The 27,981-nt window shown below is 34.4% G+C and overlaps 1 protein-coding gene across 6 annotated transcripts in view; it reads right to left on the bottom strand.

Moving 5' to 3' along the window:
* Nucleotides 1-27,981, bottom strand: part of LOC149788525 (uncharacterized) — a 182,008-nt gene that overhangs the window by 36,917 nt on the left and 117,110 nt on the right. For all 6 annotated transcript variants that reach the window (XM_089974539.1, XM_089974538.1, XM_089974536.1 and 3 more), the window contains 3 exons: nt 26,582-26,720; nt 23,105-23,301; nt 14,164-15,699 (listed from right to left, as the gene is read on the bottom strand). In XM_089974539.1, the coding sequence (XP_089830665.1) occupies nt 14,164-15,699; nt 23,105-23,301; nt 26,582-26,720 (1,872 nt within the window). The remainder of the gene's footprint in view (nt 1-14,163; nt 15,700-23,104; nt 23,302-26,581; nt 26,721-27,981) is intronic.

The following is a 27,981-nucleotide window of genomic DNA, read 5'->3' on the forward strand; positions in this document are numbered from 1 at the left end:
AGAAATAAAGAACAAAACTAGCTGTGATTGATGCATGATGTAAGAGTTGTACTTTCTGGTAGGCTGAAAAAATGTTGTAGCACTTTGCAATATGTGAGATTGTTAATTCATATCTAGATCATATTTTTTAATTTTTAAGATTTTTTTAAAATATGGCACACATGGCTGAAAAATGTGTTGTGGCTAGATAACTTTTAGCCCTGTCTAGTTCCAGCAGAGTTATCTCTTAATGCAATGGAGTACCTGATTTTGTCCAGGTCAAATTGACAATCTAACAATTTGTTCTCTGTGGCTGTGTGACATGCATGCTGAGGTAGGACAGAAACTATATTTGTTTCAAAAAACATTAGCCTTGAGGTCAATGGAAAAACAATTGGTACCATGATACCTGCTAGAAGGTAGGCATTGTTGGGAGAGCACTTGGTACTTGCAGAAGGTAAGGAGTTAACCCTTGACCTCATAGTCTGTTGCTGTGTAGACAGATAGATATATATGTACCAAAGTCAGTACAGAGCAGTGTGCTATAAATAGAACACCTATTACCTACAGGACTTTATAGGCATAGGCCTGTACATTAAATTTAAGCAGTGATATACATGTCAAGTTCAATGTCAATTGAACCATTTCACATTTTGGTACATGTCTATTTTCTACAGGAAACGATACGAGTACAATATGATCTTTATTGCTGCATAATTATTTTTCCTGATTTTGTTTTTTATATGCTTCAAAATCTAGAGAGAACTCGTTCACCATCAAGCTAGTGAAATACTGTGATGAACTGTAGCTGATATTTCTCAACCTTGAAATCTATCGGTTCTATGTCAACACCACAAGATCATCAAAATTTGACAAATTATCAACAATTGGTGTTGCCTGGCAGGTGTAACGGTACTAATTGCGCAAGTCCAGCGGGGTGGACCTTAAGATGTAGGGAACAATGCATTCTGAAATAAAGAACAACACTAGCTGTGATCAGTGCATTATGTAAGAGTTTTACTTTCTGTTAGACTTAAAAAAACGTTAAGCCTCTTGGCAACATGTGAGATTATGTTAATTCCTATCTAGATCATATTTTGTATTTTTTATGATTTTTTTTAAATGTGGTACACATGGCTGAAATTGTGTCTGTTGTGACTAGATAACTCTTACCCCTTTCTAGTTCAAGCCGAGTTATCTCTTAAATGCAATGGAGTACCTGGTTTTGTCCTTGTCATATTGAGAATCTAGCATTGTTCTCTATGACAGTGTGTGACATGCATGCTGAGGTAGGATAGAAAGCTTATTTATTTTACAAAACATTAACTTTGAAGTATATGGAGAAACAATTGGCACCATGATACCTAAAGGGAAGAACTGCCTCACAGTGTATCCACAGAAATGCATGCATGTGGGCAGCATTTATGAACTGTACTAGTCTGATGTAGGAAAACAAATGGGTGATGAACAGTTTTGGTCAAATATTGAAAGTCCTTTAAGAATAAAAGGTATGAAATCTTCAGAAAATAGCACAAGTTGGCTTTAAATGGGGACTTTTGATAACTATAGCTATGACAGATATAGACTTGTGTTGCCTGATGCCTTTATGTCTATGTTGTTAGCTCCTAGATTGGAATACATGCAACAAAATAAGTTATGTAAACATAATATAGTTGATTTTGGCCAAATATTGACTATTTTACTTGCAAAAGATGAAAAATCATGTGTAAAAAAACAACTATCTTGTTCTTCTAAGGCATGCCATAAACCATGATAGAGAACACTTGTAGATAGATGACTTGTATCATGTAGGATATTCTGGTATGAGTAATTTTAGGTAATTATTAAAGATGTGGTATTCCTTTCCACTTTGATTTTAATTGTCCTACTCTAATTGTCCATTTTTGTACACTTCCCTGCCTTAAAATTGTTCATGCAGTTTATCTGGTTAAGTTCTCTTGCATTCCCTTTTGTTGAAGTAGCAGGGAATACCAACAGACGAGCAGTTTCTTTAAGTCAGCATTTCCCATTGACACTTGTATAAGCCCAATTATAATCTACTATTGACTTTCAATTAATTCTATTTATATCTGTCCAGCTGCTCTTGTGGAATTTATAATTAGGTAAAACATTACTGAGTGATAACCATTTTAGTCAGACAGTGCGCATTCATTCCATTCAAAATCCACACTGTTCTTGAAACTTTGCATCCCATCACAAGAATCCAAATTGGCATGGGATCATATCTGCATGGTTATGGAAGGTTGCACTCTACATGCCGGCACTGTAGAAAATGTGAACTAGGTGATATGAAAGAGCCGCATCATCTTAGAAATTAAAATTATATCACTCTTGAGGTCTTCTCTACATAAAGAAGTCTGAATGTTAGGTTCTCACTTTATCAATAATGTATTTTTGGATAATTTAATTGCAATGAAGTTAATACAGGTTGTTCATGACCTCATCTATATTACATGGATAATATATTAGAGGTTACCACACCTTATGTATATCATTCAGTTATCTCCCTTACACCAGAAATAAGATTTCAAGAAATAAAAACTCATAATTTCAGTGATTGGTTATGAAAATAAAGAGAAGATTTGTGAAGTAATATATTAGCCCTCAGTCTTGATGCAAATGCAAGTAGAAGCAATTTAATAATTTCTCACAGTAAAGGTTACAAGTATAAAAACTGATACAGTATGTTTTGTATGGTTCAGGTAAGTTCCGGCACAACTTATGCCCATTATTGTTAATTTCTTATGTAGAAGAAATATACATTATATGTACATGAAACTATATTATCTAAATTATTCACCCTTTTATATTAGATGGAAATGAACACCACTTCACCTGAACTTTGGATACCTGTAAGGGATGTCATAGCACAGTTGCCTTTGGGCTGTTCTTGGACCTATGGGGTCCTGCCTCCATATATTTGTCCAAGGTCAGGTCTTCAAACTTTCACCTCTCATTTTTCTCATTGCTGATTTTGTCTCCTTTATTTCCTTTATCATAAGCTACCTCTCCCTTTTAGATATACACTTTCCTCCTGTTTGTAACTCCATTTGTTGTGCTATACTTATTGTTTATATCTGGCATTTTTTCTGTATTTTATTCCCCTAATTTCACCCCCAATCCAACATAACCAATTAGAAGCTGTGATCTACTATATTTGGTGACTGATTGGCTTACTGAATCAATTTTGTCCACAACAAAAAGGAGGGAAGCTTACTATTTTTGTTACAAACAGGATGGGTAGGTAGACCTTTGTGTGAGGACTGGGGGTTAGTGTCCTCGTGTATCTGCAGACAGTGTAAAAAGTTCAAAGCTTATACTTTATAATAAGTTTGGGTCATGTCCATCTATCTCTGATGTCAAGTTCTGCATCTACCAAACAAATATAAATTCTTTTCTTTTAGGTGAATTGTACTTTTTGAAGTAGGAAAGGTACATATTATTTGGTAAACTGACCTTTGACCTAGTTATTACATAATATGATATAATGTGATTTATTCCATATCACCCATGTGAAACTCAACAAGTGCTGATATGAATAAGACACAACTCCGTTAAAAGAATTCATTTTATTTCAAAAGATGATTTTGCTAGTGAAGCAAAAGTATGAAAACAAGAGTTCAAACAGCTCAATGACATTTCTATACACATATAAGACACAACACCTCATAGAATTGTTTTTCACAAGTGAGACTAAGTTCATTTGTTACTTATACTGTACTGAACTATTTCAAAGATTATTAGAAAAATTAAGGTTTGCTATAGGTCTAACAGTACCAATTGCACAAGTCCAGGTGGGTGGAGCTTAAGGTGTATGGAACATTGCATTCGGATATAAAGAACAAGACTAGCTGTGATTGGTGCATTATGTAAGTGTTGCACTTTCTGTTAGGCTTTTAAAAAAGTAAAGCCTCTTAGCAACGTGTGAGATTATGTTAATTGCTATTTTTTTTGGATCATATTTTGTATATTTTACAATTTTTTAAAATGTGGTACACATGGCTGAAACTGTCTGTTGTGACTAGATAACTCTTACCCCTGTCTAGTTACCATCAGGCAAAGCACTTTGTACTTACAGCCTGTATCTAACATAGCTATAATCCCATCATCCAAATCTGAGAAAGTACTAAGTAGCCATTTTAGAGAATCCAACCCCATTATTTTATATGGCAGATTACAACTAGATCTTAAATGGAAACCATGTGATGTAATTGTCATCTACTTCAATGCCTTTAGTATCTAATATGGTGTCTCCAAAGGGGTACCATGGAAACAAGTTAAAAGGGCTGATGTTTATAATACAAGCTTACAAATGGATAGTGCAGAGGTGTCCAAACACACTTGCACGCAAAATGGGTAGGTGTGTCCACTAGCGCTTCCATGTGAATGGGGTAGAGGCACTCCAAGGTGCTTAGATGAGGTAAATGTATTTTCTTAAACCCAAATAACACATTAAAGATTCAACACTGGCACCAATGAACACTGGTTTCTGCATTGAAACAGATTACCTATACATTGTGAAAACAATTTCTTCCACTGAGGTAACACTGGGTTGGTCAATCAAAAGGAAGAGGAAACTGCAAACCCAAGACTGTCCTATGTGATCCTGACTTAGTGAAAAACATGTTCAATACATGTTCAATATACTTGATGGGAATGCATTAGTGAGCAGCTGATCATACCTCAGGTTTATGGAAATCAGTCTAAGCTCTGGTTTGGAACTGTGGAAACATAAACGAAGGCTTGTTGTAGAGTTTCACTGCAAAACAAGTCCATTAGAGGTTTCTCCAATAGAATGGAGAGAGACTGCAATTGTCTTAATGTCAGACCACCCCGGTGGCCTAGTGGTTACAGTGTCCGCCTCGGATGCAGGAGGTCATGGGTTCGATCCCCGGACAAGTCATACCAAAGACTTAAAAAAAAAGGGTACTAACAGCTGCCTCGCTTGGCGCTCAGCATTAAGATGTTAGTGTTAGGACTGGTCGGCCTGGTGTCAGGATAATATAACTGGGAGGGACAACATGCTACATGTCTGTGGCATGATGCCCCAGTGCTAGACATCACTATAAACAGTCACACTGCAGACATTGTAGCGATATGACTGAATTTTTTTTTTAAAGCTACGTTAAAAAAACAAAAACAATCCAAATTTTAATGTCAGAACCATTCTGTTAGGACTACCTTGCCTGTTCTGGATTAATTGTCTGCAAGAACATTTCCTGTACTGTGATAAATAATTCTGAGTGTAACCCTTTCACTGGGAATACCAACTAGACTTGGAATGGGTAAATTCATTCCAATGTACATAAAAATCTGAGAAGAAATGCAATCTGATTTCTCTAGGATGGGAATAAGTTTTAACTGAGGCACTGCAGACCAACAGAAGGTAATATGACATAAAAGGGACTGTCTGCTACTGTAGCGCAGCAGCCTTATGCCTAAGTACTGAACCTTAATCTCCAGATACCTAAGGCGTGCAGTTACTCCTACCGACCTGCGTGACGAGGCTGAACTGAAAGCTATGGCTCGAAATTGAATACCTCTTGTTTAATCAAAAACTTAAAGTATTTCTTGCGCTGAGGAAAGACTGGGTTGTGGAGATACACATCCTGAAAATTGATGGAAATTGCAGAGTCTGTGAGTCTGGTAGTGTTGTGAAAAGATGCTGCAGTTTCCATCCGTTTCCCATTTATGGGGGAAAAAATCTGTAATTTACTTGTTTCCTGCCATTTTTAGGGACCAGACATAAGCAGGAGTAGAATGCTGTTGACTAGATATTTGAACCCTCTCTAATGACCCATAGATATACACATCTTCCTCTAGCTTGGTTACATTTGACTGATGGATGTCCTTGAGATATTGGAATTCTGTGAATTGCAGATAAAAAACAAAAAAGTCTATAACTGAAAGGGCCCACCAATCTTCACTGATGCATGATCAGGCCTCTGAAAAGAGGGTTAATCATGGGCACCTACTTATATGAAAGGATGAGGGGGTGCACTGCAGAAAGCTGAGGTCTCCCTAGGGATATTGCCCGAAACCGCATTTCTGAGGAAATGGGGAGTTTGAGGAAATGGGGAGGAGACAGTATTTTTCATTGCCTTGCTCTTGCCTCTCCAACTTTTCGATCTCAATTATTATTGATGTTGAGTGGGTTTATAGAAGTGTTGCTTATTCTGCCGATGAAATTGCCTTCTTCAGGAAACTGAACTTCCCATGGGTCAATCAGACTACTAGTTTATTGGCATGTGTCAAGGGGCCAGTATTGGATTCAAAGGGGCCAGTAATGGATGCAGGAGACCTATGTTGGTGGTCCATAATATCCAGAGATGCAATTGTAGGAATAAAAAAACTGAATAAAGTCTCAGATTGCAGGGGTGCTGCCCTAAGAAGTGACACGACTGCAGAGGTGTACCAAGCCATGGCCATAAACAATACATGCCTTGATGTCTTTGCTACAGCCATTGCAACCACAATTGATTCTTTCTTCTGAAGACTGAAGGAAGGCACTGAGATACAGATCAGCATTGAAGTAATAGTCACATAGGCCTTTGACTCTAAAGCCTTTAATGATTTCACAGCAAGAAATTATAGCAGACAACATTATTATTATTACTATTATTACTGTATTAAAAACTGTATTTAAAGAAGGTAACACAATTAGTACAATACTACTCTCTGTTGAGGCCTTCTACATAAAATGTGGAAAAATTACATAAAATATTCACAAATATCAAGGTTTAGAACAACAACAAAAAACGTGTCTTCTTTAAGGTGCTAAGCCAGCAGATAAAACTACAAATGTAGAATGATTATTATTTTAAAACAATGAACAATGCTTACATGAGGGAAAAGCATAAATGAACATTCCTGCAGACGTTCGGTAAAATCACGGTATTTGGCCCAGATGTTGCAAATGGGGGTCAAATTTTAACTTCAGAAAATTCTGTTTAAACAACTTGAATTTGGAATTTCAAGACTTTGAACCTCGGAAAATTTAATTGTTTACTGAAGAAAATGGCATGTTCATTTTTTTCTTGTTTGCTGGAGGTAGAGTAGGTTCAGGTTATGGACACTACAGGGTGAATATAACAAGCAAAGTCAGTCATGGTTTTCAATTTGAACATTTAATTTTTTTGTAATATAACAAACTTGAACTCATAAGCAAACAAAAATAATAACTTTTATGTGACTAGATAGGTCATAGGTGAATAAAACCTTACTCTCTCTTCAACACCCGCTGAAACACTATTTTAATGGAGCATAACTTTGTCAGAATATACTAACAAGGTCAAGGAAAATATTAATTTTATATTGTTGTTTGAACCTATAGGCAATAATCTACCGCATGTTCTAGTTCCAGAAATGCATATGAAAAAATTAAATTAATGTACCTGACAAAGTCCAAACAGTTACGGACACTATATAAATCACAAAATAAATGTATTTTGACATGTTCTGCTTAAATACTGCTTAAATAATCTCTCTCGTTCCTTTACTAAACAGAAATAGAAAAAGATAATGAAATCTTGGAAGACTGGTACATTTGTTATTAACCAGAGCTCATTAACAGTCTTGCAATGCTGAAATTATGAAGCTTTCATATCAAATTATAATGACAAGCTATCAGTATAATGCTAAACTAATGAAATTAATTATTTAATGAATATATACAAACAATGAAACAATTCTCAAAACATTTCCTGTGCAATGATATCTTAATTCAGGTTTACAATATGTCCACCAGCTTCATGGTTCCCGGATAGTTTGGATGATCTTAAATCCATATTGGATACTGTCGAGGAAAAAAACAAGCTGAATTAGAAATCATTATCAAACTGAAGTTGTGCCTTAACATAGTGTTTCTGCATTACCAATTATTATTATCATTAACCTGTGTCGTGTGTATCCAAGAGGTTATTACTTGCACTTTCATTTGCAAATATTTGTGTCTACTTATTAATATAATATTAATCATGTCAAGCTTTTTAATTGACTTCTTAGGATTTGTTGGAATTAAAACATTTTACTCATCAAAAGTCTTTTGCAGAAAAGAAATCTTGTTTAGGTAGGACTTTTATGTCAGTATGGCGATTTAATACATATGTGTTTAGGTAGGGCTTTTATGTCAGTATGACGATTTAATACATATGTGTATTATAGTATAAGCATCTAAAACATACATGTTTACAAAGCGTAGTGTCCGTAACCTTTTTGTATCATATTAACATCATCGATATGTACACATATCTGAAACCCTTTAGTCTGAAGGAATGACTAAAGTCTACAAAATGGGAAAAAATAGGGCATAATTACTTTTAACTTTTCATTAAATTTCGCTATTTTTAATTCAATAATCAAACAAAATTTAATTTTAGCAAAACGTATTGACTTAAGTGTTTAAGATATGTATGATAAAGGACAGTTTAACACAAAAAGTGTTAACTGCATTTAAGCAAAATAATGACATAAAACGTTTATATCTCATTTGCCTAATATAGGTTTCAGACTCCACAGAAAATATTGGTACAGTATTTCACTTTCATACTTACCATTATTTCAACTTAGATATTTCTTTTTGGTAATGATGTTGAGGAATCCCTCCATGCTTCTAAGTGACTCGGTTGAAGCCAAGGCTGCTGGAATGTACTACTTGGATGCAAATACAAAGGACTTATTTTTCTTTTCTTGCAGACAAACAATCAATGATGCAATATTTTCAGCCAAAGATGATGTAATACTAATGATATGGAAAGTTTTAATTTTATTAGGGTTAAAGTTTTTTAAAAATGGATCCAGAATTCTTACATATATTTTCAGGTTATGGATACAACAGTTTTTTCTGAAGTATCCGTAACCAGGTTATGTCCATCAGGAAATTTGTAATGAAAAATATATCCATGACTTGCATATTTTTGAAACCATACCTGCAGTATGTACAACCAAAATTAATAAAACTTTTGCAAGTGTCTTCAAAATAGGAAAACTGTGAGTGGTTATGAATTTACAAAATTTTTCTACACCAGGTTTTATTTCATTGGATACTCCATAAAAAAAATGAAGACTCCAATCCGACATTTCTTTGGTTTCTGCAGCATTTATAAGTAAAGTTTAACTTTTATATATACAATTCAGTAAAATAATATGAAATCTTTCCTAATAATTACAGACATAACTAGAAGAGAGTAACAAGATATAAAAAGGTGTAAGTACAGGTTCCACATTTTTATCGATACAGTGTGACACCAGTATAGTGCGATCCGTTATAATGCGAATTCGGATATAACACGGTCGTGGCTTGGCTACCAAACTTTCATATATATGTATTTTTCTTGTGCACAAAAAAATTTCTTAAAAAGTATGAAAAAACACGTAAAAAGTTGCTTATCATTTTGGGGAAGAGGTCGTGTATGAAAAATACAAGACAATTGTGGCCTGGCTCCTGAAATTTTATATGTAATTTTCTCTTACACAAAAAAGTATTTTTTTCTTCTTCTTAAAAGTAAGATGAAGAAATAATGCATAAAAAGTTTATTCTGGGATCGCATAGGTCTTCGCCAATGTCGCAAACTTGGATTGTTTTTCCTTATTGGCTGCAAAACATACCATATGGCTTTTTTATTTGTTCGCGACATTGTTGGCTGTTTAAACTTTTATATACAACCATTGGTTTGGAGTGCAGAAATTCAGAGGCCCCATGAAAGGAAGCTGCAAACTAGATATAAAATGCACTTAAATTTATCTATTGTTACATAAACAAATTCTTTGTCCATACTGACAAACCATCTAAACAGTGCATTGTTATATCATAATCCGCTTATCCTGACATATAGCATGAGTTCTGTATGTTGTGAAATATCCGCTTTTTTGTTGTTGACATTTCTGGTAACAGAGATCAGCTGGATGAGGCATTGTCTCGTAATCTATCTTTCATCGGATTTTTGGCCGCTTGCTAATAATTAATATATTTACAATGACTGACATTTGCATGTGGATGGTAAGTAAAATTCCTCTTCGTTTCACTCAGAATTAAATCCTTCAGAATGCTCACGTTATCTGTAATAATTACTGTCATCAGAACATCTGCGTTTCTATCGTCCATTGACCCTTTGTTAATTTTCAGATGCATGCGTGGAAGGCAGCATCATGCTATTACCACAAATGTAAAAATTTTTTTACAAAAATAAAAAAAAAAAAAAAAATACATCTTACTTATTGGTTTCTTCAGTAGGCATGGAGGGACAGTAACTAGAATAGTCTAAACGATGGCCAATTCCTTTGTAAAAATGTACCCAGATAAAATAGTTTTCTGAAATTTCAAAGGAAACAGATTACCTATGAAGCACCGACTGTTATGAAAATGTACTCAGCAAATGGAAAAAATGCCTGTCTCAATCATGCAATACAGTTATTTGATGTTGCCATTACAATAAGAAATAGGCATTCGTTTGGTTCTCCAAAGCTCTCCTTTAGCGATGACTTCAATAGCGCATGCACCCTTCATCAAAGAAAGCCGACTACAATCTTTCAATAACAGCTAAGAACTTTTCTTCAATGGAAGTCAGTACTAAACTTAAATAAAAGTGATGGAATCTGATGGATTTTTGCATTTTCCAATGTGCTGTGAAAGTTTCCTTTTTGTAGGAAAAAAGTTTATGCCAACGGCAGCTTAAAACGCAAACTAACCTTTACAGACTTGGAACGTACTTTAAAGTAAATGTGCTTTGTCATTCGTTACGTGATTGTGCCATGTTTTTCCACTGAATTCAGACCAATATGACCTGTTACAAAATTAATGAATATTTTACAGCTGTGTGTGCATATTTTCGATGGAATCACTTGTATTGTGGATTCAATGTATATGATGAGGTTCGCAGGTGAGTACAAGGTGTTGATACTCTGTTCATGCTAGACATTTATATATAAACAGGATTCACGTATATGTACCAATTCATGGTTCTCTAAATAAAGTAAACTATTATGTCTTCTCTGTTTTCACTACAGGTACATTTCTCATTTAATATGCACCAATTCAAGATGGTAACTGTGCCGACGAAGCACGTATTTTACCTCCCGCATTTATTAACCCTCCCCCCAATTTTTTTGATTTTTTTGGGGTGGTGTACATTTTCTTCAGCTAACTGACTTGGCTGCATATAACACAGTTAGGTATATAACGCGGTCGGCTTTTATGGCTCACAACTACCGTGTTATAGCGGGGTCACAATGTATATCGACCAATTTTCTACCTTTACCTTCTAAAAATACATTAAAACTTTTGTGTTGAAATTTTCTGTAAGAATACAGACAACACTCTGTTCTTCTAATATAAGGAAATACTAATATTCTTTGTTGAAAAGGGAAATATTTTTAAGTGCAACAGCATAACAGTAAAAAATTGGCCATTTTGGGGGTGTATTCACAGGTGATGGAAAAAAGTATAATTTTTGAAAAGAATTGAAACTTGGGAAAACATCCAGCATGCATCCCATCTGTTTCAGGACATTAAGATTGTATTTTAGGCCCCAACTGTGGCTTCTGTGCTGATATAATATGTAAAAGCTGCAAAACGGTCATATACAGTGATTTACACACACTATCAGGCATCAAATGGCATTATAGGAAATCTTTTTACATGTGAAATTATAAGATTATTTTTCACATGTGAAAATATAGGAATGGAAAAAAAAATGTTTTGCCAATAAGTCTCTGTACGTCACACTGGCATAAATAAATATATATATATATATATATATATATATATATATATATATATATATATATATATATATATATATACACACACACATACATACATACACACACACAGTAAAAACTGTTAAACTGCTCTGCCAATAAAAAATTGTTTCTCAAGACAGGTGGTCTCTCATAATGGGTTTGTACAAAAAGACCAGTTTTAAGACCCAGTTTAAGAATGATTTAAAGAAAAGTAGCCACAATCACTGCACATATTCTATTCATTATTAAAATTTCTTGCTAAAATACTACTGTATACAGTTATATAAAAATACAGATATATAAAAATACAGATATATTTCTATCATTAAACATGAAATTACATTTACATTTAAAGATCACATGCACATGTATTATCATATGAAATCATTTCTGATTTACTCCTCCTTTACAACACCCTAAATTTGTTTTAACGACGTTTACACTGCTATTTTGTGAGTGGTCTGCTCTTTTTCACTTCTTTAAGCTACAGTAATTATATTCTCCAGCATTCAAATTTGTCTCATTTTAGCGGGAGGTACTTCCATTGTTATTAAGGTACTAGGTGTTGACATTATTAGTGCTCAGTTGTAAAATCAACTGTAATGACGGTTTTGACTAGACTTTAGGAAAGTATGCAAATTCTGTACATGTGCATTGCAAATCTAACAATTAATGAAGTAAAATGAAAGTTATCTCATCCAGAAACAGAATCATTTACTCAGAGAGAAAAGTCAACGGCTTCATTCAACGAAGACACACATGAATTAACTCTATAAACAAATTGTGTAACCCAGTTACACAAACTTGAACAGATGACGGCTTGGATACTGGATGTGCAAGCTTTCTCACATACCCACATTGGCTGAATCAGAGACTTGAACACATGCAGACAGAAGTGAGATGACAGTGAGCTATAATGGTGAGCACTTTAGACCACTAGGGGCTCCTGTTTAGATATGATATGCATATGCAATTATAAAGAACAGATGCTTTTCTGATTAGGAACTTGCATTTAAAGTAGCTTGGTGATTTTCTAAAGCAAGATTCTGTATTATGCATTATGGTGATGTTTATAAAATAAAAGTGTTGTGAATCTAGATAAGTGTCTGACATTGTTTTGTGGGAAACGACAAGTGAAGATTCAGTAGGACAAACAATCTTCTCAACGAGAGAGAGAGAGAGATATTCTCCTTGATTATGAATAATTATCCAACTTCCACTGTTAATTAAGACTATAATTTGGACTGATCAATATGATGCTCCAACTCAGATGGCTTCGTGTAATTCAAGTGTTTTATTTTAAATAGCAGCTGTGGTCATCATTTGGAATTTTTTTTAGAGCTTATCACAATGGATTACTTTTCCTTTGCAACAATGCAATAAACTTTTGCCACTATAGTGAAGCCAACAGCTCAGCATCTTGTTAAGTCAATAAATTTTTTTTTTTTCATTAAGAAACATCGGTGAAATCTACTTGTAACTGATCATGATGTAAAACTATAAAATTAAAAAAGATTTTTTAAAATGGCCAGATATAAAGTTGTTGTTGTTGTTGGACTTGATGCCATTTTTCAGCACATGATAGGCTATACATGGCGGTCAGTATAATGGTGGAGGAAGAACCTGTGTAAACCCCGGAAAGAACCACCGACCCATTAGACGCTACTGGCAAGCTTTCTCACATACCCACACGGGCCAATATATAAAGTTGAGAAAATTATGATATTTTTCCCAATGGTACCATATTTTAATCCAGTCAGATGTTTCAATCTTTTAACAGGTGGTCTTTATTTATTGGCTATTATATCTGAATATCAATCACTAATATCTCCAAACACCCAAAACAGTAGCGATGCACATGTGCCTGCCGAGTTGCAACAGAGAGTTGCTAGGTACCTACCCTCCACCTAGGTGCTTCAATGTGCAATTTGTGAGGTAGGGGGTCAACTACTCTGACAGTGATGTAAAACAAAAATTGCATGAGCTGTACTGTATAGTTATTGTATGGACACTGTACCTTCTCTGCATTATTTTGTTGCCTACTGTTGTCACGTGTCATTTAAACCACCAAATTTGACCCCATTATATATATATATATATATATATATATATATATATATATATATATATATATATATATATATATATATTGTATATCTATTCTTTGGACAGTATGAAAAGGAATAATTTTCAACTTCAGTTTTAACCGATTTAATTCCCTTTAAAAAATTCAAATTAGGGCAAAATTTATTCTACTTATTTTTTGCATATATAAAACTTATCTGACTAAAAAACATGAATCTGAGGGATATGATTGTAAAAGTGTAAATTTTTTTGCATAAATATGGGAATGATTCTGAAACGATCAGAATGGTAGGCATCTCTGTTTTTATTATGCCGATTTTACAGTACATCAAATCATACCTTTTTCTTTGTGGGTAAATTCTGACTTTCATCCTGTAGAGAATTACTTGAAGAAGGCCCCTGGTCACTGGCAGAGACTGGCTGTTGATCCTCAATAAGTGTTTTCGATGGAGATGATTTGCTGAGACCTGTCATATAACTATTCACAAACAGTCCTGAATCTGATGCAGATGAAACGTCCATGGATTCACATTCATTGGACCCATCTTGCAATGGGTCCTGAATACTAATATAACTAGTGACATCTGATAATGTGAGTGAGTGAGATGTGGTGGAGTCTACAGTTACTTCAGTTTGTCTGACACTGTCAATGAATAAAGAGCTGGCTGTGGAAAAACTACTACTACTACATTCATTACCCGTAATACTATCTGTATCACACTGTGAGGAAACTAGGTCATTAGTAGCCTCAGTCCTAGAGCAATCTTTCGGCATCGCACTACTCTGACAATCTGCAGTAATTTGTACTGGATATTCTTCCTGTTTGTCATCAAATGAAGTCACAACACTATCACTTATGTGAGAATACGTCACATCACTACTAACACTTGATTCTGTACAGTTTTGTAAAACAGTTTCTTGTTGTAAATCTGTACTACTATCCACCTGAGCTTTGTCAACACAAGATGTGTCCTGCAGTGCTTCATCTCTGTCAGCTTTTAACTGGTCAGTCACTTCTGATGAACTACAAAATTGTTCTGGAGAACTACTGCTGCAAGTCATTTTGTTCCTAAGGCTGCGACTATTGTCTGAATGAATTTCATAACCATCACTCTGAGTTACTGAATCAGAACGAGTTTCAGATGATATACAAATGGAAGATACTGGTTCTTGATCATTGTTTTCATTACACATCCTCAACTCTTTATCGTCAACCTGAGTACTGTCAACTTCCATTGTTTCTTGAACATGGTTTTCTCCTGAGAATCTGGGATGCAACTCATCTAACTTGTCACCATTGTTATTTGACACAGTAACACTATCACATTCCATTTCCACTGGCCCTTCCTTCTCCAACACACATTCCTTTACACAACATTCACTGCTGTCTGGTTCTGAATTTACCTTTTCTTTTGAAGGATTAGACGAGTCTTCCATATCAGATTCTGTATCTCTTGAACTTACTACAGTACAGTCAGCAGAAATTCTAGAACTGACAAAAACAAAAGTGTCAGATGAACCAGAGGATGCTGTCACTTCATTCCTTCCAGATAACCTTTCTGAGGAGGCTGTTACACCATTTCTTCCAGATAATATTTCACTGGTAGTCAACAAGTTAGAATTAACAAGTGAATAACAATCACCAGAAATCAGGTTATTTCCCTCAACTACTGGATTTTCATCCCAATCTGAGGAAGTGGGGAGTTTTGATTCTGACTTGGGTTCAATTATTTCAGACTCAATTTCTTCTGCAGTCTGATGGATGAAAAATCTATTATCACTGAGAGATGTAGAAATTTCCTTTTCAGCTGAACACACATCTTTTTCTATTAAACCACTGCTAACATAATGTTCTGTTGCCTGTGATATAAAAGCCTGAAAAGAGATATTGAACTACACATTAAAATTTGACCTATGCTACGAAACTAGAGAACTGGACATGTGAAAAGAAAGAGATTAAATTCCTCAAGCAATAAGCAATAAACCTTTCAATTCCATGATAACAAAAATAAGTGGCATGTTTGAAAAACTTCTAAACAAGGCAGAAAACGAGTCCCTGGAAGATCCTGGTGTTCTACTGGCTAAAAAGATTTCCAGAAATTCAAACCCCCAAGCTTTATTGATTTTATGCTTGGTGGTGGAACAATAACAGGTTTTTCATGATGGATGCAATGGTGGTCACATTTGATACCAGACTTAGCACATGACTATTTAATACTAACTAGGAAAAAAATTATTTTGGTGAAACCACAATGTTGAAATAGTATAACCAACCATCATGCATGCCAACCCAACCCACCTGAGAGGTATAAGTGTAATTATTGCTATGATAAATGCAAGAAAAAAAAAAAAACCCGTAATCTGGATGTAAGAAGTGTAATCTACATGTTATGTGCTAGATTTACAGCTCATATGAAAAATATACATTTTTACTACTACTCTATTTACCTTATATATTGGGAATCTGTTAGGCAAAGTTCACATGTGAAGAATTCTATCAGTTTTCTTGAAAATGGGTCATATATAGTTGCTATAAATAGCAAATAAAGAAAGTACTCTTATGCTATTCTTATGCAGCAGTCACCCTTTTATGAACATTCTCAAATCTGCATGAGTGGAATTAAAAGAGATGAAAATAAAAATGACATAACATGTTATTGATTTATTTTAATTTTATTTTTTAATGTAGCAAATACACCACTTCCTCAATAACTCATTCCCTGACAACTTGCGAACACACTTACAATGCGGGGTCAGTCATGGATCCCATTCTTTAAAGCAGAAAATACCAACAAAATTTATTCCAACTTGCTGAACTTGACGAAACTTTGATATAATGCTCGTTTTATCGTCAAAAACCGCAGATTGGACCTGGAAATTTTTATCAACATTATTAAATATCAACTTTTAAGTCATTTAATTTGTTACATTTTTGTTCCAAACGACATTCTTAGCATACCATAATTAGCGATATTCAAGGAAATTTTGATCAATGAAAATGTCACTTATGCCTAGTGGAGGCAGTACTTTAATAAATAAATACCAATTAAATAGTTTTTTCATCATTTTAAATTTGTGTTCTTGTTCTTTCTTTTAGTTCCTTTTAAGTATACTCACCATAAATGCAATGTATCCTCTCATAATTAAATGTAAAATGTGTCTACCATAATAGCTGCATCCATGAGCGCTTCTCTTGAGAACCTAATTAAGTGCCAACTGTTTTAATATTGGATTTGTGGAAGTATATTTTGTATTGTTGCACTAAATAAAAAGCTGGCTTCCTTTTCTATTAACATGTTCATTATGTCTATTTAATCAAACAAAGGAGACGGAATACAACCATTTAAAACAAAGTTAAAATGCATACAAATCCTACATACTCAAGAACCAGCGGCTTTGGTCGTATGTCGGCTACCTCATTTCAGTTGATCAATCGAACAATGTTATAAATGTTGTTGTGTACGTAATCTAATTATACTACTTTAAAATAACTGACTCATTCATAACTGTGATCAAAGAAAACAAGGCAATCAAGCAAAATGAGAACTTCGTAAAATAAAGAACTTTGTTTCACAGATATGAACCATTCTGGGGAAAATGAGTTTCAGAGATTTCCTGAAAATTCGCACATAGAGATATCTTCAAGGATGATAGTAGTTTCAATGAAGTCATGGTGTCACGTTTTTCTAACTGAACAATACAAACGCTGAGTTTTGACGTAGACTATGGTCTCACAAACAAATGTTGCATGTTTTTATATATAAAAGGATCTTGTTTGGTGGTGTATCAACAGGGAGTCTGGTTCCCTGCTTATCAGACTCCTTGTTTTGAAAACAAAAAAAATAACACCCCACTCCGGGACCCAGACGATTTAACAAAACGAAAAGTTTTGATGTAATAATCAAAAACATTAGTGTACTGTTTCAGTTATTGAAATCAGGTGGAATCATGTTTTCAATCTTTCAAATGTTGGACATTTTCAAAATAAATGTAATTTATAAGAATAACGAACAACTTCAGCAGAAAAAGCTCTTTACTGAAAATTATTCTTGATGCAATTATAAAATAAGGATTCAGTTATTAAACAGTCCAGTCTCCCCCCCGCCAACCCCGTAGTTCTTTGGCTGTTTAGCGGATTTTTGTAAAAATGTACCTTGGTAACTTGTGCCCTTGCTTATAGTGCAGTCTATATTTTTGGACCCCACTGTGTGCAAGTTATTGAGGGAGTTGTGTAGGTGTAATCCAAATAAAGTTTAGAGTAAAATATAATTTGGTGAAAAAAAAGTGTAATGATTATGCCAAAAACATAATGGTTGGCATATACAAGTCACCTATAAGGAGTAATAAGATTTTCAAATCAGTCATTGTGGCAGTCATATCAGAGTTGGATTGGCTCGAGTTTCATTTACAACCAACTCAACTAGACATTACAAGAAGTCATTCTCTGAAAAACCCTGGGTGACATGCATGACCATTCATTCAGGAGAAATAGTGATAAACCTTTCACGATGACCACTGCGGCATGCACTGTGAATGTCTGAATGGCACCATTAGGACCAGTTAGACATAAGAAGTTGTTTAGTAAAGTAAACAAACACATGTTGATACACCCGTCCATTCAGGAAAAGTAGTGACAACAATAGATGACCACTCTTGTGGCCATCATGGACTATCAGATCACACGTTTTTCATTTTGGACCAACTATATATCACAGGAAGACTTCTGGTGAAAAACACATGGCAATATTACTTTTCAATCATGAAAACTGCATGTTGATGCAACTATTCATACAGGAGTAATGATAACATGGCAGCCATAGTAACTGTCTGATCAGCACTATTTTCTTTCAGCACAAACAACCATTATCAAAAGTCTTTCAGTGAGAACCGAATGATGAATGTATGTAGGTTTATATCAATTTAACAGCGTGTCAGCAGTACAAAAATTCTGACTGCTTATGACAGAAATACTGAATTTCAGAAAGAAATACCAATTTACTTTTTACAACCTCTACAAGTATCCGTAAAGTAGGACATTACCTTCCTTAATTATTTAATGTCAAAGATGCATGTATTGCACTCTTGCACCTTCTGAATGGGCACCCCGTTCCATTCAAGCGCCCATTTAGAAGATGCATGAGTGCAACACACACTCAGACACAGGCTGTTTTTATGAGCCTTTTCCGCACTATTTGTTTCTTTCTTTTTTCAATCATTATTGATTCCAATGTACCATCTTTCACTGATCTGTGTGATTTTCTTACTGAGCTGATTTCGTTTTTTCACACAAGTTATCCTGTGCAATTTTACTGCTTGAAAAACATGTGCGAAATAATCAACAGCAACACATTTCTAGAAGAAATTTAATAAACCAAATTTCAATCGAATTACATCAAGGTTATCTCTAGTTTTTATATATGTCGTTAAGTTTATGCCGAGTTGTTGATGACGAAGCAGCAAGCCGATGTTTATTAGCTTTTTCATGCTTTTGTATTTCATGAGTGCCTCCATACCCAAAAGCAAAATCACATTACACAATTTGAAAAATGTAAAGTTTTTGCCTTTACTAGATGTAGCAACAGGAGATGATTTTTTCATAATTATAGAATATATAAAAATGGAACGTTTTCTGCATAATTTGAGTGTGCAGATTTTAAAAAATGAACCCATCTTTATGATATCTTTTCAAATAAAGTCACAGGAAGCATTCAAACACATGTACCATCCACAATTTTTAATATTGGTCTTTGGCAATTTTTGAAAAATTCTTGACCTCATGTTATTTCAAGCTGAAATTTTCATATTTCTTACATATATTTTATACAGAAATGTTTTGTGAACATTCAGCTTTAAGAATAAATTGACTTTTATGAAGGTAATTCAGGAGCCCCCCGTGTCTTTTTATCACCCCACCCCCCAACTTTTTTGCATGAAATACTCTATTTTTGAGTCATACACAAGTTGAAATTATATGTATCTTTTAAAATGGAATATTTTCTGCTTAATTTGAGTGTGCAGATTTCAAAAATGAGCCCATCTTTATGATATCTCTTCAAATAATTTCACAGGAAGCATTCAAACACATGTACCATCCACCATTTTTAATATTGGTCTTTGGTCACTTTTTGAAAATTCTTGACCTCATGTCACTTCATGCTGAAAGTTGCATATTTTTTACATATGCTTATATATAAATGTGTTGTGAACATTCAGCTTCAAGAATAAATTCACTTTTTCTATGTTCCAGGTACTTTGAAGACTTTCTGTGCCTTTTTATCACACGCCCTCTAACATTTTTGCATGAAATAGCATAATCATGAGTCATACCAAGTTGAAATTGTATGTTACTCTTAAAACCAATAGTGCATATTCATTACAGTGTTCTTATACATATATATATTTATCTGAAATCACAATTTTGTAAATAATAATTGCTATTTTAGAATTTAGTTATCATAAGATATATTTGGTCAGTTTTCATATCTATAAAATAAAATCAATGACAAAAGGTTTTCCACTAAGTTTTCAATACAGTAAGTCAGGATTTCTATAGTGTCAGCTTAGGATGGTGCAACATTAAATTTTGGATGTCCTAACTTTGCGATATTTTCATAATAATTCTGACCATTGTTTTGAGCAATATTACATAGTTCATGAAGCAAATATAATTGTGGTATCAGAGATAGAGAAGAAACTGGCACTGAGTTGGTTCTCAAGAAATATTTATAATTATGCATTTGTTTAAATGGAGAAATACTACAGATCGATTCTTGGCTTATGACGACAATATTCATATTGATATTCACAAACAATGGCATGATAATTTTAAATGAATTTGTTTTCATTCTTCAAAAATCTGAAAAACAGTTAAACTTTTACCTCTTTTCCGTCCCTATTAAACATGACATTTTAATTTTAATACCAGTGTCTCTAGATAAGAATCATACATAGAACAGATGACCTGACATTGATAATATCTCAGTGATCACAATCACATAATATTATCAATACGTCTAGTATCACTGAATCGGTGAGTGATACTCACATCAAGTCTCTAACCTCGAAAATATATTACACAACAAAAGTTGTACGTATATTTGGTAATAAGTTTGGTATAATGAATGACAGACGTCTGTATAATCCGATTCCTTGCCATAAACGTCTGCCTTTTCATAAAATCAAGTTTGCGTGTGTTTTTTAACCCAAATTATGTCATATTGTTGTCACTGTTTACATTTTGTACGTACTCATGTGCCGGGAAGAGTTACCGTTCTTGCTGGCATGGGTGACCTTTGAAAAAGACGTAATTTGTGGGTTTTCCACAAATATTCGCAGACATTTTACCATTATTCTCATAAAAATAACTCCAAAATATTTAAAAAGTAGGCATAGGTGAGCGTGTATGTGCATTTATTTAGTTTTTCAGTGTTCTCAAAGATTCGTTTTTTGTTTTTTTCCACTGAATAAGTTGTAGAAATGGCCCAGTGTCATATAAGCTAAATATAGATAATTGACCTTTCAACCATGAATACAGTCGGATGTAATAATGTCGGCTTTTTGCATATTGAAGCGGAGAAAGTACCAGGTGTAATGAGGTTGACATTTTAAGAAAACATTAATCTTGATCGCCAGTGCCCTCTAGCGGCGTCCCCTGTTGCTACTGGATGGTTTCACAAATCTAAACAAGATGGCACAAGTGTCCTTCCAATTCTGTTTTCTTATCTTTCCTGGACAAAATTCTGAATATTCTGCTTTCAGATTCAACATGATTAGAAGTTGAATATTACAAAGATGAGATACAGTGATAGTGGCAACTGTCTGCAAAACCAATATGGCAGAGAAAGTCAGGCATTGTAACCTCAATTTCTGAATGAACCAATCATATTTTTGAACTGTATTCCTATAAAAATGCAATACATTTCTATCAGAATGGAACTGTCTGTTCTAAACTGAAAATTGCAAGGAAAAATATTATCTGTTCAAGTAAAAAAAAAATACTTTTTGCAATAAAAACGTACACTTTTAGCAACTGACCTTCATCTTTATGCTTTTGTCCCCAAAATTGGAAGGGTTCTTTCTTAGAAACATGATAACTATGTCTTGCAATCGGTTATGTAGACCAAGCTAATGCTTCTGTCATCATTACATTTCAGCAAAATTTAATAAATAAATTCTGGGAAAACTAGTAACATTGCTGAATTTATAAAATGTTATCTATTTTGTCTGAAGGAACATACCTTTCTTTTCTAGTTATACTGGTAAAAGAAATTTAATTCTATAATACTAATTCAAGTCCTCTTTCTAGAATCAAGTACAGGTAAACAACCAATTTTCTTGCACCATTGGTTCCAAAACCCTGCCGGATAAACAGTTTTGCCGGACCAACCAAGATCATGCATTGTCAATATAATGCAGTTTCATCTATATACCTGCTCAGGACTGAGATGCTCATCAACTACAACCTTCTGAAATTCGTCCACATACTTGGCATATCCTTCATAGTCTGCAGACGGTTTTTCTCCAAACACTTTATGCATGGAAATATGATGCTTCTTGAACCTTTGAAGTCATCCTTCACTATAGTCACACTCATGTTCCACTTTAAATTCTTTATGAGACAACTGAGCCTGGTCCATTACCATCCTGCCCGACTAGTCCACTCAGTCACTGACGTCAAAACCATTCCATCGTCACTTGGTCATGCTCAGTACTCTTACCATCTTTCAAAGTTTTTCTAATGTTTATTCACTTCTTGTAATCACTGTCTGAATAGAATTTCAATATTTTCTCCCTCTGCTTCTTTATATCATAAACAGTCGATGAACTGATACAATGTGTCACACAACTTTGGCATGGAAACACCATGGTAAAGTATTTTCAACAGTTCTAATTTATCCTGTATCTATATTGCCTGGTGTTTACACTTGACACCACCACTGACACTTGCACCTTTCTTAAGAAGCCATAGCTTGGGTTAAATGTAAGTAAAATAAGCTATGAATTGCACAAAATACAAGTATCACCACCAACAACTGCAGTGTAAATAATCCAAGTGAGTGCCCACCCAGTAAACTAATTTGGCAGTGTCGTGAATTTCAAGTGCTCTCTCATAATTTTCTCCAGACTAAAAGAGGCATCAGACCATCCGTTGCTGGAAAATCGGTGGTTTACCTGTATATCAATATTCAAGGGGAAGTTTATAATGAATAAGAAGTACAACAGAGACAGAGATACTGATAAATAACAAAATCTTTCCTGAAGCATATCTATAAAGCTATACCTCCCCCTCCATGCTGTCTGTTCTCATAGAGTCAGCATCCTTTTCAAGTTCTAACTTTGAATCAGCATTGAAGTCAGTTGAGGTTATGGAAGAACTTTGTGATGAAACAGTTGATATGGACGGAGATATGGTCACTTGAAAAGGCTGGTCTACAGATTCTCTGGCTAAGCGTCTTTTTTTCAATGGAGTCACAAAGTCTATAAAAAAAAATTCAGTTAATATCCCTATTTGAAAATTAATCAATTCTCATTGTTATGCCCTGGATAAGGGTCATGTGATCGTGTTTGGTAAGAACCAATCATTTAACTCTGAGAAATAAAAGACGTTTACTTCACAAAAAACTATTTACAAGTTTAGAGTCAATTCAATACACCCTCAATCTCACTCTTATAAGTCCCACAATACAAATAAATTTTTAAAAAAGCTTGTTCACATGGCTGTTACTAATTCTGAAATAAGGTCGAGAAAAAGGTCAGCCTTGTGTTTATCAAAATGAACATTCAAGGTCAAACTATTTTCTGGAAAAAGTATGAGTTCTAAAAAACAGTAACTTCATTATTTTGACATATCATGGAATAAATAAAAAAAATAGATTTTAAAACTTTTAAACAATTAAATTCACGCTGAATGTTACTGTAGCCCACATGACAAAGAATAAAAGATCATGCATAACTATTAGTGGTTTTGAAAGAGCTGGACTTGTTTAATTCAACACTTTGGGGATTATTTACCTAACAAGCAACTGTGTGTACCATAAAATTTACTGACACGATGTTGATTCAATAGCTTAAGTCCTAAAATTGGTGAAGAGTGAGTTAATACTCTGCTGTTATTAGTGTGTATGTATATATATATATATATATACACATATAGTTTTATTAATAATGGAGCTTGAAGCCATAGCTCTAGTATTTTCGAACTTTTTGGTCTTTTGGATTAACAACGCACATCCCATTTATGTGTATCATATACCGCCATGGAAATAGCTTTGTTCTTCTGCACTAGTTACTTATCTTTGTACTGTACATACATTACTGTGATTGTGTTTTATTTTTCTAACTACATTTTCCCCTTTAATATAACTGTAAAGTTTGAGGACCATGGCAAGTGAAAAGAGAAGGTAGTTCTTTCAACAGAACAAAAACTTATGGCCATAATCAGACTGGACAATGATGAGTCCATGCAAAAATCTGCATGGTGTGGGCAAGTTACAGTTGGTTACTGGAAGAGGAAAAGAACTGAGTTAGAAAAGTGGCATTCTGATTGGGCCTCACATGAAGGACAGAAAAACTATGAAGAAATGGGAATATGACAATGTTATTGAAGCTTTGTTCTTATGGTTCACACAGAAAGGGATTCCTATCCTATTCCTACAAGAGAAAGATCTGATTTTCCAAAAGGAATTTAATGATGGGGAACCTCATTTCATGGATAGTGTAGACTGGCTTGATCGCTGGAAGAAATAATAAGAATTAAGACAGCTTAATATCTGAAGACAGAAAATTGTCAGCAAATTCGAAAGAATTTCTGAAATTTAAAGCAAAATTTCATTGACAATGAAGGATTATCAGGTGAGCAGATATATAACTGCAACAAGACAGACCTTACCTTTAACATGCTGCATTCAAAAACTCTAGCATCCTGGGTTGAAGCTTCAGCTACTGGGTATGAACAAAGAAAGGAAAGAGTGACAATTCTAGCCTTCAGTAACACTACTGGTAACCACAAACTAAAACTCGCATTTACTGGAAAGGACAAAAAGCCACGAGCTTTCAAAGACCTAGTTCCTACTATTCTACCAGTGTCATATAAGAACCAAGAGAATGTACAGATAGCTTCAAATCTTCCTGAGGCGGGTTTTTCAATGAATTTGTTCCTTCAGCAGAAACAATTTTTGAAATCGCTAAACCAACCAAGGAAAGCAACTTTTATCATTGATATTGCGCCGTCTCATCCTGATGAGGATGAACTGAGCAGTGGAGACATTAGAATAATTTTTCTTCCTCCTAATGTGCTTGAAGCAAAGACAAAATATCATCATAATCTTTTAACTATGCGTATTGAGTTGATAGTCAATGGAGACAGCAAGCTAGATAAGCTTTGGAAACTGAACCTAAAATACATTACTGTTTGGATAGCACAATCATGGGAAGAGACTGAATCACAAATTTTGGCAAGATCATAGAGAAAGCTGCTTTGGAAGACGAAAGCATACAAGAAATGGTGCAAGAAAATTGTGATAATCTGGCACCTTTGTTAAAACAAATTCCAGGCGGTACAAAAGTGAATGATGATGATGTACAGGAATGGATGGAGAAAGACAAACAACAAGAACTGACTGACCATGACAGAATAGCTCTGATGAATCAGGATGACAATGAAGATGAAGATAATGATGCTGGGACTGGATTGGGACTAGACAAAATGGAGCAAATGAGTAATAGCAAAGGGGTAAAGCTCTTGAGGTGGCACTGGCTTACTCTGAACGACAAGAGGGGCAATTGCTACTGATGTCATGCTATTGAGATGCTGGTGCGACTTTGCCACATGGAACAGCAAAGCTGGGAATTAAAGTTCACTCTCTCATTGTATTAAACAACTTTTGCATCTTGCCATACTGTATACTAATCGCTGCATTCAATCAATTTAAAATCGTTTAGGTTACTTGATTGAAAATTATTTTTCAAATAATAGTTCTGTACACTAGTATGTTAGTTGTACTGAAAAATAATTATTAATAAATTTGATTTCATACTTATACTTCACTTCCATTTAATCATCTTCGCTAGCTATGGTTCAGCTGCGATAATCCTGTCTACATCTTGGTGTATTGAGCTGACATTTCTGTGCTTCAGTTCTGTGAATTTCATTGGATGCAGATGCAAGCCATTGCATCCAATCAAAATTAAGGTGTTCAAATGTGAACCCTATTCCTACATGATCGAGACAAGGAAGCACACAACTTGAATGGACTGATAAACAATTTTCCATTGCTGGTACATGTTTGCACAAATAACTTTCACACAAATACACCTGTAATGGTTTCCCTCTGCTACATAGTCATACTTTCAATGTTAAACTTACAAAGTATCCATTTTAGGTCAACTGCATCATTTTCAGCCCATTGTGTCTTTAGATTCATGGCTCAAGGCAACAATGAAAACCATAAAATTAGTCCCATATAAAAATTTCTGATATTACAGTATTCTGTTAGTTGTAGTAACCTTGACCTTGACTGTTTTGACTCCAAAATCAACGGGGTTCTTTACCCCCAGATCAGGACTTGATGGAGAACTTGAATGGAAACCACTAGTCTTGTTTCAGGCAGTGACCCTGTACTTGGACTTTTTGACCCCCAAACTGACGGGTTTCTTTATCTCAAGTGAAGGTTATCCACTAATCCTGATGAAAAGACGTGTCTTGGTAATTTCAAACCAGATTAAAAGTACATCAAAATCTTTAAAATATTAATGTTACCTGCTGGTGGAGATGCTCCAGGACTATGAGCAGAAGCCAGAGGGTTAGGACTCATGCCACCATGACATGAAAATGCTGGAGGAGAGCACAGCCCACTTTCTGGACTTGGAGTTTCACCCATAGCTTGCCTTAACCATCTCTGCCAAGAAAAGAAAATAATGTTACTTAAAACAGATAATACATCTTGCAACAAAAATCTTAGAGTTCATTATTTTTCCTGCCATTAATGTCACTACAGCTTTAGTGATACGTTACCAAAACAACCACAGTAACCTTGTAATTGGACCTTTAAATGATTTCACTCCCAAGCTCTTTTCTCTGGTAAGCCTATGAACAGAAAAGGACTAAAATCCATTCGTGGGTATTAAACATATAGCCTACCCGTAAAACTTGAATTTTCTAAAAAAAAACACCCTGAAATAATTCATCATGCAACACTAACAAATGACCATCTGAACTGATATCCTTAGGACAGTACTCATAGAATAATAAACTTGTCTGTAAAACCTTTTCTTATCACCATGCTTAAACACTCACTTAAAATGAAGAAAAAAAAGAAAGAAACAAACTCCAAAACAACAGGGCCCTGTATCACTCCACTGGTATACATTGGTAAAAACAATCTAGCAATAAGGTATGTACATTGGGTTGAAAGACGTGCATAACAGAATAATTTCTAGCTATATGCATACACAGGCCCCCCCCCCCAGGTAAAATCATAATTATTGCTACTGTAAGTAGGAAATAAAACATGATTTTGGTGTAAAAAGTACAATTTAGACATACTAAATGCCATAACTATTGCACACATGAAAAAGATAAATTTATGTTTGCTACTAACCTGGTTCTAAAGCTGGTCGAAAATCCTGTCACAAAGGGCAAGATCACTATGGATTAGGACCAGAATACAAACACAAAATATACTGAGAAGTTATTTATTTTCAACAATCACTTTAAAAGTCTACATGTGTAACTTTTGCAGAATAATCATGAATTCTGCAAATGAGCATGATTATGTGCTCAGAGGGCTGTATTACATTATCCTCATATTCTTTTTTTAAAGTTTGTAAAATGGTGCTGATTTGTTCTTTTTCTTCTAATTAGACATGTTTTGAAGTGTGAAAAAAATCCATCTGCTCTAACATTTTCCATCATATAAGATCCACAACTCACATCATAAAGAATTTAATTTAACTGGTGACATTATGTTTAAAAAGTACAGGCTGGTCTGCTATCTAGCTTATCAATATAAAGAATCTGTTCTTATGTCACTTGTTTAGGCTCAAATAAACAGTAACAGATGAAGGACTGAAAACAACAAGCTTTTAAAAATACAATAATTTATTTCCCTGGAAAAATTTTGGAAAAATGGGGGGGAAAATATGAACTTATGGTTTAAT

The sequence above is a fragment of the Sinohyriopsis cumingii genome, chromosome 11, assembly GCF_028554795.1.
Source record: "Sinohyriopsis cumingii isolate HCF-2022 chromosome 11, ASM2855479v2, whole genome shotgun sequence".
Classification (NCBI taxonomy): Eukaryota; Metazoa; Mollusca; class Bivalvia; order Unionida; family Unionidae; genus Sinohyriopsis; species Sinohyriopsis cumingii.